Source organism: Pocillopora verrucosa, chromosome 1 (genome assembly GCF_036669915.1).
Source record: "Pocillopora verrucosa isolate sample1 chromosome 1, ASM3666991v2, whole genome shotgun sequence".
NCBI classification, from domain to species: Eukaryota; Metazoa; Cnidaria; class Anthozoa; order Scleractinia; family Pocilloporidae; genus Pocillopora; species Pocillopora verrucosa.
Window position 1 is genome coordinate 13,562,221 of NC_089312.1, and position 16,489 is coordinate 13,578,709.

At 38.6% G+C, this 16,489-nt stretch overlaps 1 protein-coding gene across 1 annotated transcript; it reads left to right on the top strand.

Annotated features, from left to right (window-relative positions):
• The first annotated feature begins 602 nt into the window (after positions 1 to 602).
• LOC131786313 (phospholipase DDHD2) lies at positions 603 to 12,933 on the top strand. Its single transcript, XM_059103354.2, has 17 exons — positions 603 to 779; positions 2,482 to 3,365; positions 3,833 to 4,040; positions 4,394 to 4,483; positions 5,143 to 5,284; positions 5,583 to 5,685; positions 6,059 to 6,164; positions 6,278 to 6,312; positions 6,798 to 6,853; positions 7,003 to 7,180; positions 8,014 to 8,109; positions 8,709 to 9,034; positions 9,667 to 9,748; positions 10,343 to 10,433; positions 10,839 to 11,000; positions 11,371 to 11,512; positions 11,909 to 12,933. The coding sequence occupies exons 1-17, from the start codon at positions 608 to 610 to the stop codon at positions 11,958 to 11,960; spliced, it is 2,925 nt and encodes a 974-aa protein (XP_058959337.2). The 5' UTR covers positions 603 to 607; the 3' UTR covers positions 11,961 to 12,933.
• The last annotated feature ends 3,556 nt before the right edge of the window (positions 12,934 to 16,489 follow it).

Below are 16,489 nucleotides of genomic sequence, written 5' to 3' on the forward strand. Positions count from 1 at the left end.
CTGTTTAGGGAAAAGCTCCATATCATCCAAAAGGAGGAATAGACACTTATTCTAGGCCCTCTTCAAACCTCCGCTCTAGGGACATCTGAACCCCTTAAAACGTGAGGTGTACCTAGTGCACTCGATTCTGCAACTACCTGTGGCACTTAAATCGTTGTACTATACTTGTGCGAATTCAACAAACAAGATCGCAGAAATTTATGTGAATTATAGTTTTCATACATCATTCATCTGTTTGAATTAATATTTCCAGCAGATTAAAAGACAGAAAAATAAAACAATGTCATATTCATTGTTAGTTAAGTAAGTATTAAAATCAATCCAACCACACTAATGGAACCCGATTGGAGGCGCCACTGTATGTTTCTGATCTTCTTCAAAACGAATAACTCTGCTCGGTAGGTTCTTTGTCGATTGAGTTCCCAATTGGAGAGTAAACATATCATACTCAATAGGTGTACTTAACAAGCTCAGAGTTACCTATTATGAATTTATTATACTTTACGTGAAACCCCATCGCAAATTAGGTCCGCAATGCGCGCTAAGGCTGAAGCTTCTTTTCGAGCCCGCAATCTCAACACATTGTTCTGACGTGTCCATTTTCAAGATGGCGGACCGACAAGGTTCTGATTCATCGCAAAAACATACGCCTTTGCACGGGATATCTCTCGCCAACCTTGGTGGGAATTTGAACTTTGGACCTACTCTTGTGCCAGCTTCCGATTCTTCCCCAATTTTGTTGAGAAATCAAACAACTGCAACACCGACCACCAGTAGAGGTAATGTGTTTCGGTATAAGGGTTTTAAACTTTAAGATTCAATTTTTCGTTGATTCAGATCTAAGATCATCGACCTTGCTTTGAAAACAAAATTGATCAGATTGATGTGTGCAATTAGAGATAATTCTCATGCTCCACGTATGTAATGGCTTGGAATATATTTTCGTGCTCATGCAAACGGATGGGAGATTTTCAGCTTTCATTATTCTGTAATATGTTGTTGTTTCATATGGGAACGATTACTGATAGCGTCGCACGTATTTATGACGTTTTGATTTAGAAAAGTCTCATGAAACTAATTTAAAATCATGATTATGGTCTTTTTTTTGGATGCTGTAACCCTACATCAATTATTTCACAGAGGATTGGTGCCTCTTCTTTTCTTTTGTGGCAGTAGAAGGGGTACATTTACTTCCTCAGTTGCCCTGAGTGGGGACATTACTGAAGAGAGTATTAGTTCCAGGGTCTGTAGTCTTAGACTGAGTAAGAAATTTTACCATTTATTTCTGTCACCTGCTAAATGATAATGACTATAGAGTTGATGCATATTTTGTAACTTCTCTGGGTCATGGTGGTCAGTTAATTTCAATAGTACCTTTTGTTGTGGTTCTTGTTTTAAGAACAGGAGGTGTAGATTATAAGACACACACTGTTTTATTCAGAAGCAAGAAGAACATTAAACTAAAACACATCACACATGAATAATGATCAATGCCTATATTTTATATGTGGTGGCCTAGGTACTAATATGATGACCACTGGCTGGAAATGGAGGCTAGCCAATATCATGACACCTTTTTCAAAAATTATTTTCCCCAGCTGTAAGAAACTTAGATGCAAAAAAGGATATGTTTCCTTATTAATGTTTTGTTAAGTGTGTCAGTAGCTGGCTCACAACACCTGGTTTGCCATCAAGTTGCATTAGCTGCTCTTAATTTTGGACCCTATTGTGTCTTGTGGCAGATACTTTGAGGAAATGAGATGGTTTCATTAAATACAGTATGAGGGTTTTTTATTTCAGTGGCAGTACTCTACTTAAGTCTTTGCCCAAAGTCTTTCTTTGAAATACTAGCTCTCACTGCACCATCTATTATGAGAAGAGCAACCAGAGCCAAGAAAATAAATGAAGAATTATTATTTGACTCCTGGTATCCTAGGCCTATTATTAGTACATATATGCCTAATTGTGATAAACTTGCAGTAGAAAGCTAGTATTTTTCTTATGCATAATATTGGTAAATTCAATCACTTCAAAACTAGGATAATTTTTTGGTATGGCCAGGCAATTCTTGAAACATACAGAATACTCTTATGAGGTGTGCACAAAGATTTCTTTGGGAATTTGTTAAATACTTCTGACCCTTAGGTTGAGTCAAGTGTGGTAAATACAGGGATCTTCCAGTGTGATTTGGTTGGATATTTCATTAATTAGAACGCCAAAAGAGGTTTTTAGAAATGCTTGACATTTCTAAACAAGAGTTTGATATTCTGGAAAAGTTCGATGGACCATTTTGGTTGAAATTTAGAAACATAGCCACAGCATATTTTTATATGCTAATTAATTGTATTTAGCTTTTTTCTTTTCTTCTGTTTTTTTCTTCACTTTTTTATTTCTATGATAGGGTTATTGCAATTAGATTTATGTGTAGAATGATGTTATCCATTCATTTGTAGTGTCCTTTCTTTTGCCTTTCACCTGTAGCTACACCAGCCCTGGAGCATGTTGGTGAAGAGGACAGTTTTCTTGGACAGCAGCCATCAACACAACAGCAGGCTCCAACACCTTTTCAGTCTGCAGCATCACAAGTAAAGACCCAAACATCACCATTCTTTACTATGGCATCTTCTTCCTCATCTGGTCATGATGACTTCCTATCACCACAAACATCTACTCAAGGTACAGCTGGTACTTTTTCCAGTCCTCAGCTTCCTGTCAGCAAATCTCCATACCAGGCTTCACCAGCCAAGGGACCTGGGTCTCAGACTCCTCCAAAAGCAGTATCTACTCTTCCTCAGTCTTCACCTCCAGTGACAGCCAGTTGGGTCCAGTCTCCATCTCTACCACCAGCCAATAATTTGCCTCAAACTCCCCCCGTTCCTTTTAGCAGTCTACCCCAATCCCAATCATCTACTGCTTGGCCCCAGGCTCCACCAACTCCACCAAGTCTGTACCAGTCCTCTTCCTCATCTTCTGTGCCTCGCCCCTCACCTCAACTTCCATATCAATACAGCAGCTCTGTGTCTCCTCCTCAAGTACAAGGCGGAATTACCCCTGTTACACCACCTGCAACAGTTGAACCTGTCAAACCTCATTGGTTTTATCAGAAAGGAAATTGTGCTTGGAAACCTTTCTCATACATAGATTCTGAAAACTTAGAGCAGGCATTGAAAACTTCTTCAGCTGGTGGTGACCGAATTGTAGCTACTGATGGTGGTCGATATGATGTGAACCTTGACAAAAGGCTGCGATACCCTCTCTACTGGGAGGAGGACGTGTCTGTTGTAAGAAGGTGCACTTGGTTCCACAAAGGAGATGGAGAGTCCAAACTTGTGCCTTATAAAGAGGATATGGCAGCTAGGCTTGAGGTATTGTGTTTGTCCAAATATATATAAGTAGCATATAGATGCTTCATCTCACTTTAATGTAAGGCAGGTCTATCAATTTGTTCTCATGTAAGTTAGGTATTATTGCCGAACTTATTTTTAACTCAACCCAAGTAAGCTTAAAGATTGTTGTATGGCATTTAAAGGGCTCTTTGTCACCCCACTTTCTAATCATCACTTCTTGAAATCTTTGTAGTTACAGCAATTGTGAATACTCTTGAAAAACTATGAGTGCCCTCATGGGGCATAAGACATTTAATTTGATAATAATTTGTCCCTTTCTCTATTTGAAAACATCAAACAATAGGAAATATGGCATTTAATTTTCTCTTCAGGATACTTTTTTCATCTAATCTAGCATTCAAGGTGCTTATAAGGTGCTTATACATGCAAAATATCTCTAGAGACCTAGTCCAGAGTGCACCTTTAATTTTGTTACTTTTTTTCAGGCTGAGTTTCTCCTGGGATTTCGTGAGGCCAAATGGCCATGTAGAGTGGAATTATCAGATGGAGAGCATGTCGTGATGCATAATGCAAATGTTATGGTACATTTTGTACCAAACAATGAGTCCCAGAACTGGAGTGGTGAGGACACTGTAGCCAGGCCTAAAGTGGTCAGACGAGGGGTGGTAGATATTGAGGATGAAATCAATGATGGTATGTAATTGTGTTTATCATGCAAATCCTACCCAAGGGATGGTTGATTCAAAGTTCTTCTTTAAAGCTGACAAATAAAAGAGCTACGTATACAGGAATTTTAGTTTGATGACCAATCTTAGCTTTGCAGTTTCCATTTCTGGAACAGAAAGCCTTGCCTTTGCTACATTTCTTAGAACTAATGTAAAGGTTTAATTGAGTATTTAGAAATATGTGCACCTTTGAAACCTGTAATGAGATTTGCCCCCACATAATTTTATGTATGTCTATGATGTCATGAATATCATTGGTATGTAATGTAATTAATAGTATCATTATAGAAACATCACATATTTGTTATACCTTCCTTTCAGGTGAACCTGCTCAAATTGACCATCTGGTATTTGTTGTCCATGGCATTGGGCCAATTGCTGATCTGAACTTTAGAAATATTATAGAATGTGGTGAGTACAGTAAAGCAATACATATACATTTATATCAAGAGCACAACACTACATTTTTATAAAAAATCTGTGTAAAAGCTTGGATATTTTAAGTTTTAAACTTCCTTACATGTACATTCTTAACATTTGAATAGTGTGCAATAATCATTGGTACCAAGATAGGGTTAATTTTATCCATTGCTGTATGGGCAGTGAGTCTTCATGCCAAGTGTTTTATCAGCTGCACCTCTTGCTCTAGAAGTGTCATCACAAAATTCTTGTCTTTTGGCTTTACTGATGAAGCATGGCTAGCTCTTTAAAGTACCCGCAAATTAATAATCAAACTTTTAATTTTTCTACACAAATAAACAGTTTTTTAATGAGTGAAAGCATCCCCAAATCTTGATGGAGTTACTAGAACTGTTTTACCTCAACACCTGAAAGGTAACTTTTAGCAGGGTTTTTAATAACTTTTTGCAGCTGCAGATGGTATAACAGGCAGCTGCGCCATAAGGCAAAACCCAAAAATGAGAGCATGCTTGCAGGGTAAACAGATGTTGGTGAGGTCTTACAGGGGGCTTTCCAGTAACTGGCCTTTATGGAAACCACTGCATTTAAGATGTTGATGTTGACACTAACAAGGCCTACTTACTTTAAACCCTTCTTTCTGGCAATCTTAGTTGATGATCTGCGAAAAGTCAGCCTTCAAATGCTCTTTGATCATCATGAGGAGTTGTCCGGAGGTCGTGCCATTGGAAGGGTGGAGTTTCTTCCTGTTCAGTGGCACTCAAAACTTCACAATGACTCTACTGGTGTAGATGAGTAAGTTCACTTACCCTACGATTGGGAATATTGAATATTTAATCAGCAAGATGCCAAAAAAAACAAAATTAGCAAAACTTAACATGGCAAATTTTAAACTACAGTATTTATGAATGCAAGTCACACAATCTCACCCAACAGTTTTTTTACTTATTCTATTCTGTGTAAAAATTTTGTTTGTTAGAATAAATACAGTAGAGTAACGAGAGAGCTTTCCAATATTTTGCTCAATTAAGTTTTTTTTCTTACATATTTATTTGGTGATTCTAAAACTGTCTCAATTGTTTCACATCTGCAGAAGACTTCAGTCCATATCCTTAGGCAGCATACGTCGCTTAAGAGAGTTTACAAACTCAACCCTTGTTGACATTCTTTTTTACACAAGCCCAACATATTGTCAAGTAAGTTTCTTTTACAATATTTCCAGTGAAAATATCTCACAGTTGAATGAAAGATATACAGTTGTATGTGTGAGTAACTGTAAAAAACTGACACGATAGACATGACATTAAATGATACAAAGTTATGTAAGTGAAATAAGGTATCTTTTATTCCATAAATTTATGTTGGGAATTTGGGTTGAAAAAATGATTAAATGTGCCATGTTCTATATTTGTCTTGGTGTGGTAAAGTTTGACAGACTGATGTGATAACTTGGCAGAATGCTAGATGGTAACCTGTGTGGGAGATTAGCAAGACTGCCTGCAAGTTCTGAACTGAGTGAAACAAGATTTCACTTAGTATGGCCCTTTCTTATCACTTTCTTTTGTACAGAACATAGTCAACACAGTGGGTGATGACATCAAGCGATTATTGGAAATCTTCAAGAAAAGGAATCCAATGTTTAATGGGAAATATTCAGTCTGTGGACACAGCTTAGGTAAGGATTGAGCAAAATATCATCCGTGCAATAGATTAGGACTGATCCTCTCTGTCAAGTTGGCAGAAAAGTAGAAATTGCACAAAGTAAGCTGTATATTGATTTCCTTTCAGGTTCAAGTATTCTGTTTGATATTCTTCAACATCAGGTAAGTGTGTTTGTTTGATATCTGGTTCATTGGCTGTGTCAAAATTTGTCACTAGCCTTTAGTCAGTACTCAAGACTATTGGTCCACCCAGTCAGATCTTATCCTGGTTTTCATGTAGCATGAAGCAACTAGGAATATTACAAATCCCCCCTGGATGGGATTCGGGTCCATTGCAAGGTTTTCCCCAGCATTTCATCAAGCCTCCGTGACAATTCACCAGTACCCAGTTATACTCCTGGGAGGAGAGGCACAGCAAGTGTAAATCGTTGTGCCCATGAACACAACACATTGACCAGGCCAGGTCTCGAACCTAGACCTCTTGAACGGGAGTCCAGCGTACTGAACATCAAGCCCAGCGTCTCCCGTCTTCACTGGCCCTAGCACACGAAAATTGATTTGTTTGAACTGTTTCTGAACAGCTCTTTAAGAAGTCTTTGTTATTTGCGATATGAAGTTACAACATCAATCCATTTTTCTTACTTTAGAAAGACAAGCAAAAGCAAATCCCCTTAGCAAAGCAACCTTTGATTGAAGAAGCAAGGTAAGCATTTTGTATTTTTCCCATGTAAGTTCGTAATACCTGCGCTGAAGATAAAGATCAGCCCGTAATGATATCATTTGATGAGGTTATTCTGGCATTTTTTTCTTTTGTCAAATTTGGATGAAATGTTCTTTGAATTTTTTTCTCAGCGAAATTCTCAGCACAGATGGCCTCGCAGCCAACAGTAATGACCAAGGACAAGATTCAGATGAGGATTCAGATGAGGAAGCTGAGTCGTACCCAGCCCTTAGAGATGCGCTAGCACAGCTTGGTATACCTGAATACGTCGACTTGTTTGAGTCGGAAGAGATGGACATGGAGACATTTGTAAGTTGATCAACCAATGAAATACTTGTCTTGTACAACCAATGAAATACATATATGTTTGCCTGAAATGATAGTCGATTCAACCTTACCTTGTCTTTGGAGTGCTTTTTGACTGAGTGTCATAAAACTTGAACCAAAGTTATTTAAACGGCCAATGAGAAGAAAGGAAAATACCCCGAAGAGCCAATGAGAGAACTCAAGATAAAAACAACTAAACTGCCTAAAGCGCAGGAAATTTGGGCGAACAAATTGTGATTGGTGTTAATTTTGCATCTGATTGGTTGAGAGAGTGGCGCGAGTTTTTGGGACCAATCACAGAGCAAACTTAAACAAAACCAATTACTTTTGACACTCAATCGAAAATATCTCTAAAGGATAGGGAATATCAAATAATGGTTCTTTTCTCGGTTTGTTCGTATGTCTCAAAAAAGTAATTCTCCGCTTCTCTTAGATGTTAACTGAGTATTTTCTCTTTTCTGCTGCACTCTTTGTATTTGTTTTAATCGCCTTTTTTACGTGTATGGTCTCTGACTGACTCTAACATTTCGACATCATGTCCGGTAAAGAACGACGTCACTTTATCCCTTAGGCCCTTTGAGTGACCAGCGTCTAATTTCTCCATACAATTGTATCCCTGAATCACACAGTAAGGTCATGAGAATAAAGAAAATGATCACCAACTAAAGAAGCTCGTAATTGTTTAAACACATTTTTCTTGTCAGCACCTCAGGAAATGTCCAGAGAACAGTATGGAGAATTTTCATACTGGTGCTAGAGCGTAAATGGTTAACATTACTGGTTTTATTGGTTCATTTTTGGTTGATTTTCCGCAGTTACTGTGTGGAGAGGAAGACATCAAGGAAATGGGAATACCTATGGGACCTAGAAAGAAATTAATAGGCTACCTGAATAGTCAAAAAGCAATTATGGTGAGTTTTTACTTTACAATGATAACGGTTCTCGGTCAGCTATATGCGGCTATCGTTGTTTGATTTTTGATTGCTATGAAAGCAAAATGTGTATCGAATCACAAGACCAGGAAAACGCGGGAAGAGTCGCATGATTAGTTTGGATTAGAATTCTGATTGTTTGGGAAGGTAACATCTTCTCGCTGGTGATGTAATCTCATACAGATGTAAAAGATTTAACTGAATCAAAGCAAAGTCATGTCAATGCATTCGCTGTGACGAAGGGCTGACGTTCGAAACGTCAGCTTTGAAACCCTTTACGGTGGCCAATTTACGTTATCAACTCATTTGTAATACCAAATTACCTTGCTATACTCTTCCACCGACGCAGCACCACAGTTTGTTTAGAAACTTACCCGGCCTTTATTCATGTCTGACTTAGACTTGTATGTGGTTGCTTCGCCAAAATGCATGAATTGGAGACTTGTGAATAGCCAACAGCGAAACAAAGAGATTTCCTGAACATCGACTGAAGGCTTTCTGTCTCAACTTCAGCAAAAGAAAATGTAAGCACTTTTTACATTATTTGAAAAGCGCCTTAACTTTCTTCAATTCTGCAGGAAAAAAGAAAACTGGAAAGAGAGGAGAATAAAAAAGCAAGAGCAGAAGCGAGAGCGAAAGCGAAATCTGAACGTAAAAAGTTAAAAGAAGTTTCCAAGGAACAGACAAGTTCCGCGGCGGAGAAGGCATCATCCTGTGCTGTGTCTAGACCAGACATAGCAACAAGCAAGTCTCTATCTGTTGCTTCTGTATCCAGTGTGGAAGTTGTTTATCAACAAGGACTCGCGGGAACAGGACAGCCTTTCGTAGAATACCCGCAACTGGATTTAGAATTTTATGCGTTGTTCGCGTTGGGTTCTCCCATAGGAATGTTTTTGACAGTGAGGTGAGAAAGGTCTTCTATCGTGGGTAACCTGCGAGGAAGCTCTCATTACTCATTATTTAGCGCTGCGATTTTCCGCCTGCGCAAAGATTTGAGACGAGTCGGGGAGAGGTTTGCCGCAGGTCTGGTTCTAATAATCATCAGTGCCAGACCTCTCACCGGCTCGCGTTCCTCGAGGCATCATACCTTCCCGTGGGCTTTCTTCGTGCCGAAGTGCTGATAATGAGGGCCTGCTCCAAGGCTACCGCTGCCTATTTCAATTACTGTAACCAAGTTTATTCAAAATGAATTTTATCTCTGTAAGCAGAGGAATAGTACATCCCAGAAAATCGTCACGTCACCCGCTACTCTTTTCCCAGAGGGAAATACTTTAGGTTTTCATCGACACAAGGGATCGCCAACAGTGCAGATTCATAGGCCCCACAGACCTCTCGCGGAAAAATGAGGCTAACGAGTATCAGCGTTTATATACCAAGCCGTGGTTGCACTGATTTGTTTTTTAAATTCACTTTCAATAAATTGTTACATTTGATTTTATAGACCGTCAGGACAGATTAATGATAACACTAATGATAAAGTGATGATATCATCAGCACAGCTGTTATTTCTAAATTGACGAATTGATTCTCCTACAGAGGTGTGGATGAAATCGGCCAGGACTTTCAGCTGCCCACATGTCCACGTCTCTTCAACATTTTTCATCCGTTTGATCCTGTGGTAAGCTCAACGGATTATAGTTCATCTCTCTTGGTAGAGCAGTTTTCAATTGAGTGTCAAAAATCTAAAACCAAAGTAATCACAGCAACCAATCAGAGTAAAGGTGAAATCGTCGAAAGCCAATGAGAACTTGGCGTGAAATTGGACAGAGTGCCTTGAAGCGCGGAAAAATGCAAGCGACTTAATCGCTGTTGGTTTTGGATTTGCTTCCAACTGTTTGAGAGGTTGGCACTAGTTTTTAGACTTTTTGGAGAGCGAAGTTTAGCAAAACCAAATCCATCCCGCATTACTCAAGAGAGAGAGAATTGCTGCGTCAATCGCATTCCTTTAGACTCTCTAGAAGGTACAGGTAATTACTGGCCCTCATTATTGGCGCTTAGGTACTAGTACTCAAGCCATAAGCAACGCGAGCCGGCAAGAGGTCTGCACATAGTCCGACACTGACAGTAGTGCCAGACCCCTGACTAACCTCTCCCCGACTCGTCCCAAATCTTTCGGCGGGCGGAAAAACGCCTATACCTGCAGCGCTTATAATGGGGACCATCTCACACGCTATGCCGGCCTAACCACCTAACTAACATTTCTCCATCGCAGGCATACCGAATCGAACCTTTAGTGAATCCTTCTGTTCGAGCCGACCCTGTTTTGATGGCACACCACAAGGGAAGGAAACGAATGCATCTGGGTAATGTCACTCTTCTTTGCTTTCTTTTCGGAAAACCGTAGAAAAGATCTCTAACAACATCTAACAATCTTTATTTTGTCAGTTTAGCAGGCAGATAGCTAAATGCTAATCTTGGTGGGCTAGTCTATAAAAGAGAGAAACCTAAATAACAGTCATTGATAATTTTAGTTATTCAAAAATAGTCAGGTAAAAAAATCACTATTATTATAAATGATGAAATAAGAAAAAGGGAGAACTACTCAGTGGAAGACAACTGACGATAGAAAGTGTTATATATTTTTAAAAAAATGAACTTTTGAAGTGATCTCGTGTATTTCATGAAAAGATTTTTGTTTGGTAATTTTGATAAGGTACACGGGAGTTTAGCACACAGCTTAACTGGAATTTCTTTTCCAATTTTTTTAGAACTCCGCGAGAATCTATCAAGACTGGGCGCTAATCTAAAGCAGAGCCTCATTGATTCTGCACGTAAAACGTGGGAATCACTCAATGAATTTGCACGAGCTCACTCGTCTCAAGGCCCTGACGAACAAGACTCTGTTGTGGAGGAAGCTACTGAAGTCACAGGTGAGCAGTTATGTAATCGATAAGTGTCAAGAGGATATGCAGTGATTTACTGTTGTTGGGGGTTTAGCTACGCGCGTTTTCTTCCCAATATAAAGCTAATTGAGAATTTGTCTCAATGATTATTTGATGTTATTAACCACTCAAAATATGGTCTAAAGTTGGAGACACAACTTTCAGCAAACACTTTTGAGCAGTATCTTCTTCGGGGCTATTTGTCAACTCCATTTTCTGATGGTCTCTTTTTCGCATTATTTATACTTTTTATTGGTTCTTATAGCTTTCTATTGGACTTAATAAGTTACTGGCTTTTCAACATCCTAAGAATTAAAATCCAAACTTCTTGCAATTTTCTTTTTTATGTCTCCTTCAGAGTCTCTTCCCGATCACCCAGGACTAGTGGTCGAAGTAGGACGACTAAACGGTGGCCAGCGGATAGATTACGTACTTCAAGAGAAACCAATAGAAAGTCTGAATGAATATCTGTTCGCACTTGGTAGTCACGTTTGTTACTGGTGAGTCATCTTAGCTCCTTCGTTTTTAGGCTTGCTGGAATGAAGATAAGCAAATGAAATGTTCTTTCGTAGTTTGAATTGTTCTGTTTCTGGCCTTTTCTTTTGATGTTCCTTCTATAGATGTTTTTTAGTTTAGCAACGGAAGTCTGTAAAAACAGCTTTTAAAAAGGCGAGTTTTTCCTTCAGATTGTTTCTCAAGGGAGGTTCAAGCCTCAAATCCTAAGCCTCAGTTCCATGCACTTGGCCTAGTCTCCCTGGCTCCCTGCCAAACATATCGAACGTTGGTCATCTCCTTGACTCTTCCGATTCTTCCCCGGTACACACCGACGGAAAAAGAGAGACAGGACGTGGAAACGAATTAACAAGTAAATAATGATATTTTTTTGTTTCTCACAGGTTGTCAGAGGATACAGCTCTTTTTATGTTAAAAGAAATCTATAGAAATTAATAACAAGATGACATTTAGCTGATGGAGACTGAAAGATCTTGTTTTGACAACCATGCTACTGAACTAGGGATGATTTAGGACGTGCTTGGAGATACCAAACACATCACATGTGAAGTTGCTATGATCGCAGATTTCAACAGCTTAGTCAATGCCCGTTAAACTCTTTGAAAAGTAATTTCAAATTTTGACTTTAATCGTCGATGTTTACTTCTGCCAAGATACTTACGGGCGTAAAATGCGTACCTCTACTATAAACATTCATTACTTCTGAACTTAAGAATATTCAAGGAACATTTATGGCGGGTGAATTGTCTCAAAGGAAAACGTACGCAAGAACAAAGAAGAATGCCAGTCATCGGTAAAACCCCCCTGGCCGGTTTGTATGTACACTGTAGGTTGGTTTCAAGCAAAAGTGGAAGTACTTCGCGGGGGATTTTCATCTGTACAAAAATTTATGAGACACAAATTAATGTTTAATAGAATATGCTTTCAAATTATTTTCGGAAAATGTCGGTGATCCTGGTCAATAAAAATTCAGAAAAAAATGTAGATTATTTGAATTTGTAGAATAAGCTGAATCATACATTTTGATTGGTTCGTCCCCATTGGAGGGAAGGCGCAAAAATGACACCACTATCAACAATCAGTGACACACTCGGCTGTACCACGTGTGCCACTTTCTTGTTCTTACCACGTTTTGACGTCATCTGTGATATGTTACTGAACACAGACCCTCGGCAACATGGGATCTATTTTATAGATAGCCCGTGTTCTCTCCCCTGGCCTCGTTTGTTTTAGTGGAGAGGCTTATGTTCCCTAGCTACTGTGTAAGGATTCTTTTTGGTGATTAATTAATAAATGTGGATATTTTTTGTTCTGGACCTTCTTCTGCTGAGGTAACACGTAAGCTTCCAAGTTTTTGTGGTTTCAGTTTTAAATTGCTACTTGTCAAACTGCGGAAATTTCTTTAATAGTGACTATAAGAGAATAAAATAATTTTACAAATTTTCATGTTACTTTACTTTGATAAATTAGCTTCGATCACTTTTCAATCTGACATTATTCCAAAACTGCATCGTTAGGAGATAGTGAAGACTTTATACCGGTTCGTTTAGTGACCACCCTGTATTTCCAAAGTGAAAATTTACCCTCTGTGTTTATACTACTGTAAATATACATCAAGTTATTCAAACGGTGTAATTTACGTGTTACAGTAGCTGTTACATTTTCTTGTAAATTAGTAACGAGAATTTGGTGTCAGATCAAGATATCATCTTGTATCTGATAAGTTTGAGTATTCTCATTACCTTTTTGCTGGATAATGTATGTATATGATAGGGAGAAGTGAAATGTTAATCACTCTTGGGAGATAAAGGGTTAATTGGTTCACTAACCTTCTACACTTGTTTGTCCCTTTTTGTTTGTCTCTTTCCACGAGTTTCTTTTGACAACTAGAGAGGTCCAAAATATCCGCTCTGATCAAGTCTACAATCTTATTATCCTACTTCGTTTTATATTCTATTGAGAGTGACAGAGAGGTTCTCGAGGTCTTCCGATGATTCTCGGTCCGCCTCCCAAAATTTCGGAAAACTCATCTGAATTACAAATAGCTTTCAAAATCAATATTCATGTTTGCGATCAGTCTTGCACGTGGAAAAAGCTCTCAGACTATTGAAGATTTCAGCGTCTTCTTCAGCCATTTTAGGGCCAGGAAACTCGTTGTTTCACCCTTTTTAGCTTGGATATAATCCGTTCTGTCAAGGCAGGAGCGTTTTATCGATGTTGCTAAACCATTGGTTCAAATTCGACGTCGAGGATGTCATTTTCTCATGGATTCTAGCAAAGTAAGTAAGCCATTGGCAAATACATTTTGAACTCGTGTTCGTGATTCTATTTGTTGCCTTGAAAATTAAATCGCAGACTTAAATGTAAAAAGGGGTAGTTCATTCAACAGATTAGAGTGTTGCGAATTCTTTTGACAGCCGCCATGATAGCTTTTACTGACGCTTTGCGTTCGAGGAGAAATTCTTCCTAACTGTATTGATCGTTTATCGAAACCTGTAATGACTGTTTTAACAACAGATGGAAAGTTTCAGATTCAAACCTTTGCTGTGTTATTTGCGCTGTGTTCAGAGACAAGAGGCTCCACTGTCGTAGTGGCCCTCTTGCTTCAATCTTTCCACAGCATTATGATCAATTTTTCTGGCAGTGTATTTTAGCCCGCTCACGTAACTGTTCAGACTGCATTGTGGTCATTTTCTTCATTTTTCGTTATCTTAGTGCCCCCTAAAGTGATAATTATATTAATACAGTTTATGTTCTTGTGCACAGATATGTTTTGGGCCTTTTTTAGAGTCACTTAAACCCTTGTATAAAGAGCGCACCCTCGCTTAGCTGTTGTGAATAGCTACTTCCAAACTGCGGGTAAACTTGACGTAATCTTGTTTCTCTGTGATGGACTATCTAGAATTCCAGGGTAGGGGAGAAAGGTTACTCCTAATCCCTTCATGCCATTGTCGCAAACCGGGTGGACCTTGGGCAGCTATGACAGTCTCTTATGCAGAGACTAATTGTTACTTGAAATCTCTTTTTTATTTGTCTTTTGGACACTTTTAGGATTCTCTTTCATTGGATCGTTACGTTTGTATTACGCGCAATTTTAGGAATCCCTTCCATTCAATTTTTATATTAGTATATAGCGCACTTTTAGGACTCTCTTTCATTGGATTGTTGTGTTTGTATCTCGCGCACTTTAGGAATCCCTTTCATTAAATTGTTACATAAGTATCTCGGGCACTTTTAGGAATCCCTTTCATTCGATAGTTACATTAGCATCTCGCGCACTTTTGGGATTCTCTTTCATTCGATTATTACATTAGCATCTCGCGCACTTTTAGGATTCTCTTTCATTGGATTGTTACGTTTGTAGCTGGCGCACGTTTCGGATTCTGTTTCATTCGATTATTACATTAGTATCTTGCACACATTTAGGATTCTCTTTCATTCGATTATTTCGTTAGTATCTTGCGCACTTTTAGGATTCTCTTTCATTGGATTGTGGCGTTTGTATCTCGCACACTTTTAGGAATCCTTTTCATTCGATTGTTACATTAGTATCTCGCGCACTTTTTGGATTCACTTTCCCTCAATTATTATGATAGAATCTCGCGCGCTTTAAGGGTTCTCTTGCATTCGATTATTAAAAGAGAATCTCCCGTATTTTAGGATTCTCTTCCATGGGATTGTTGCGTTTGTATCTCGCGCACTTTTAGGAAACCTTTTCATTCGATTGTTACATTAGCATCTCGCGCACTTTTAAGATTCTCTTTCACTGGATTCTTGCGTTTGTATCCCGCGCACTTTAAGGAATCCCTTTCATTTGATTGTTACATCAGCATCTCACGCACTTTAAGCATTCTTTTTCATTGAATTGTTATGTTTGTATCACGCGTAATTTTAGGAACCTTTTCATTCGATGTTATATTAGTACTTGCGCACTTTTAGGATTCTCTTTCATTGGATTGTTTTGCTTGTATCTCGCGCACTTTCAGGATTCTCTTTCACTGGATTGTTGCGTTTTTATCTCACGCACATTTAGGAATCCCTTTCATTCGACTGTTCCATTAGTAAATCGCGCACCTTTACGATTCTCTTTCACTGGATTATTACATTAGTATCTCGCGCACTTTTAGGAATCCTTTTCATTCGATTGTTACATTAGTATCTCGCGCACGTTTTAGATTCTCTTTCTTTCGATTATTACATTAGTATATCGCGCGCTTTTAGGATTCTCTATCATTGGATTGTTGCGTTTGTATCTCGCGCACTTTAGGATTCCCTTTCATTCGATTATTACATTAGTTTCTCGTACACTTTTAGGATTCTCTTTCATTGGATTGTTATGTTCGTATCTCGCGCACTTCTAGGATTCTCTATCATTGGATTATTGCGTTTGTATCTCGCGCACTTTTAAGATTCCCTTTCATTCGATTATTACATTAGTTTCTCGTGCACTTTTAGGATTCCCCTTCATTCGATCGTTACATTAGTTTCTCGTGCACTTTTAGGATTCTCTTTCATTTGATTGTTATGTTCGTATCTCGCGCACTTTCAGGATTCTCTTTCACTGAATTGTTGCGTATGTATCTCGCGTAATTTTAGGATTCTCTTTCATTGGATCATTACATTGGTATTCTCTTTCATTTGATTGTTAGGTTCGTATCTCGCGCACTTTCAGGATTCTCTTTCACTGAATTGTTGCGTATGTATCTCGCGTAATTTTAGGATTCTCTTTCATTGGATCATTACATTGGTATCTCGCGCACTTTTGAGATTCTCTTTCATTGGATTATTACATTGGTATCTCGCGCATTTTTAGGATTTCTTTCATTGGATTGTTGCGTTTGTATCTCGCGCACTTTTAGGATTTCTTTTGTTGGATTGTTGCGTTTGTATCTCGCGCACTTTTAGGATTTCTTTCGTTGGATTGTTGCGTTTGTAATTAGCGCACTTTTAGGATTCTCTTTCAT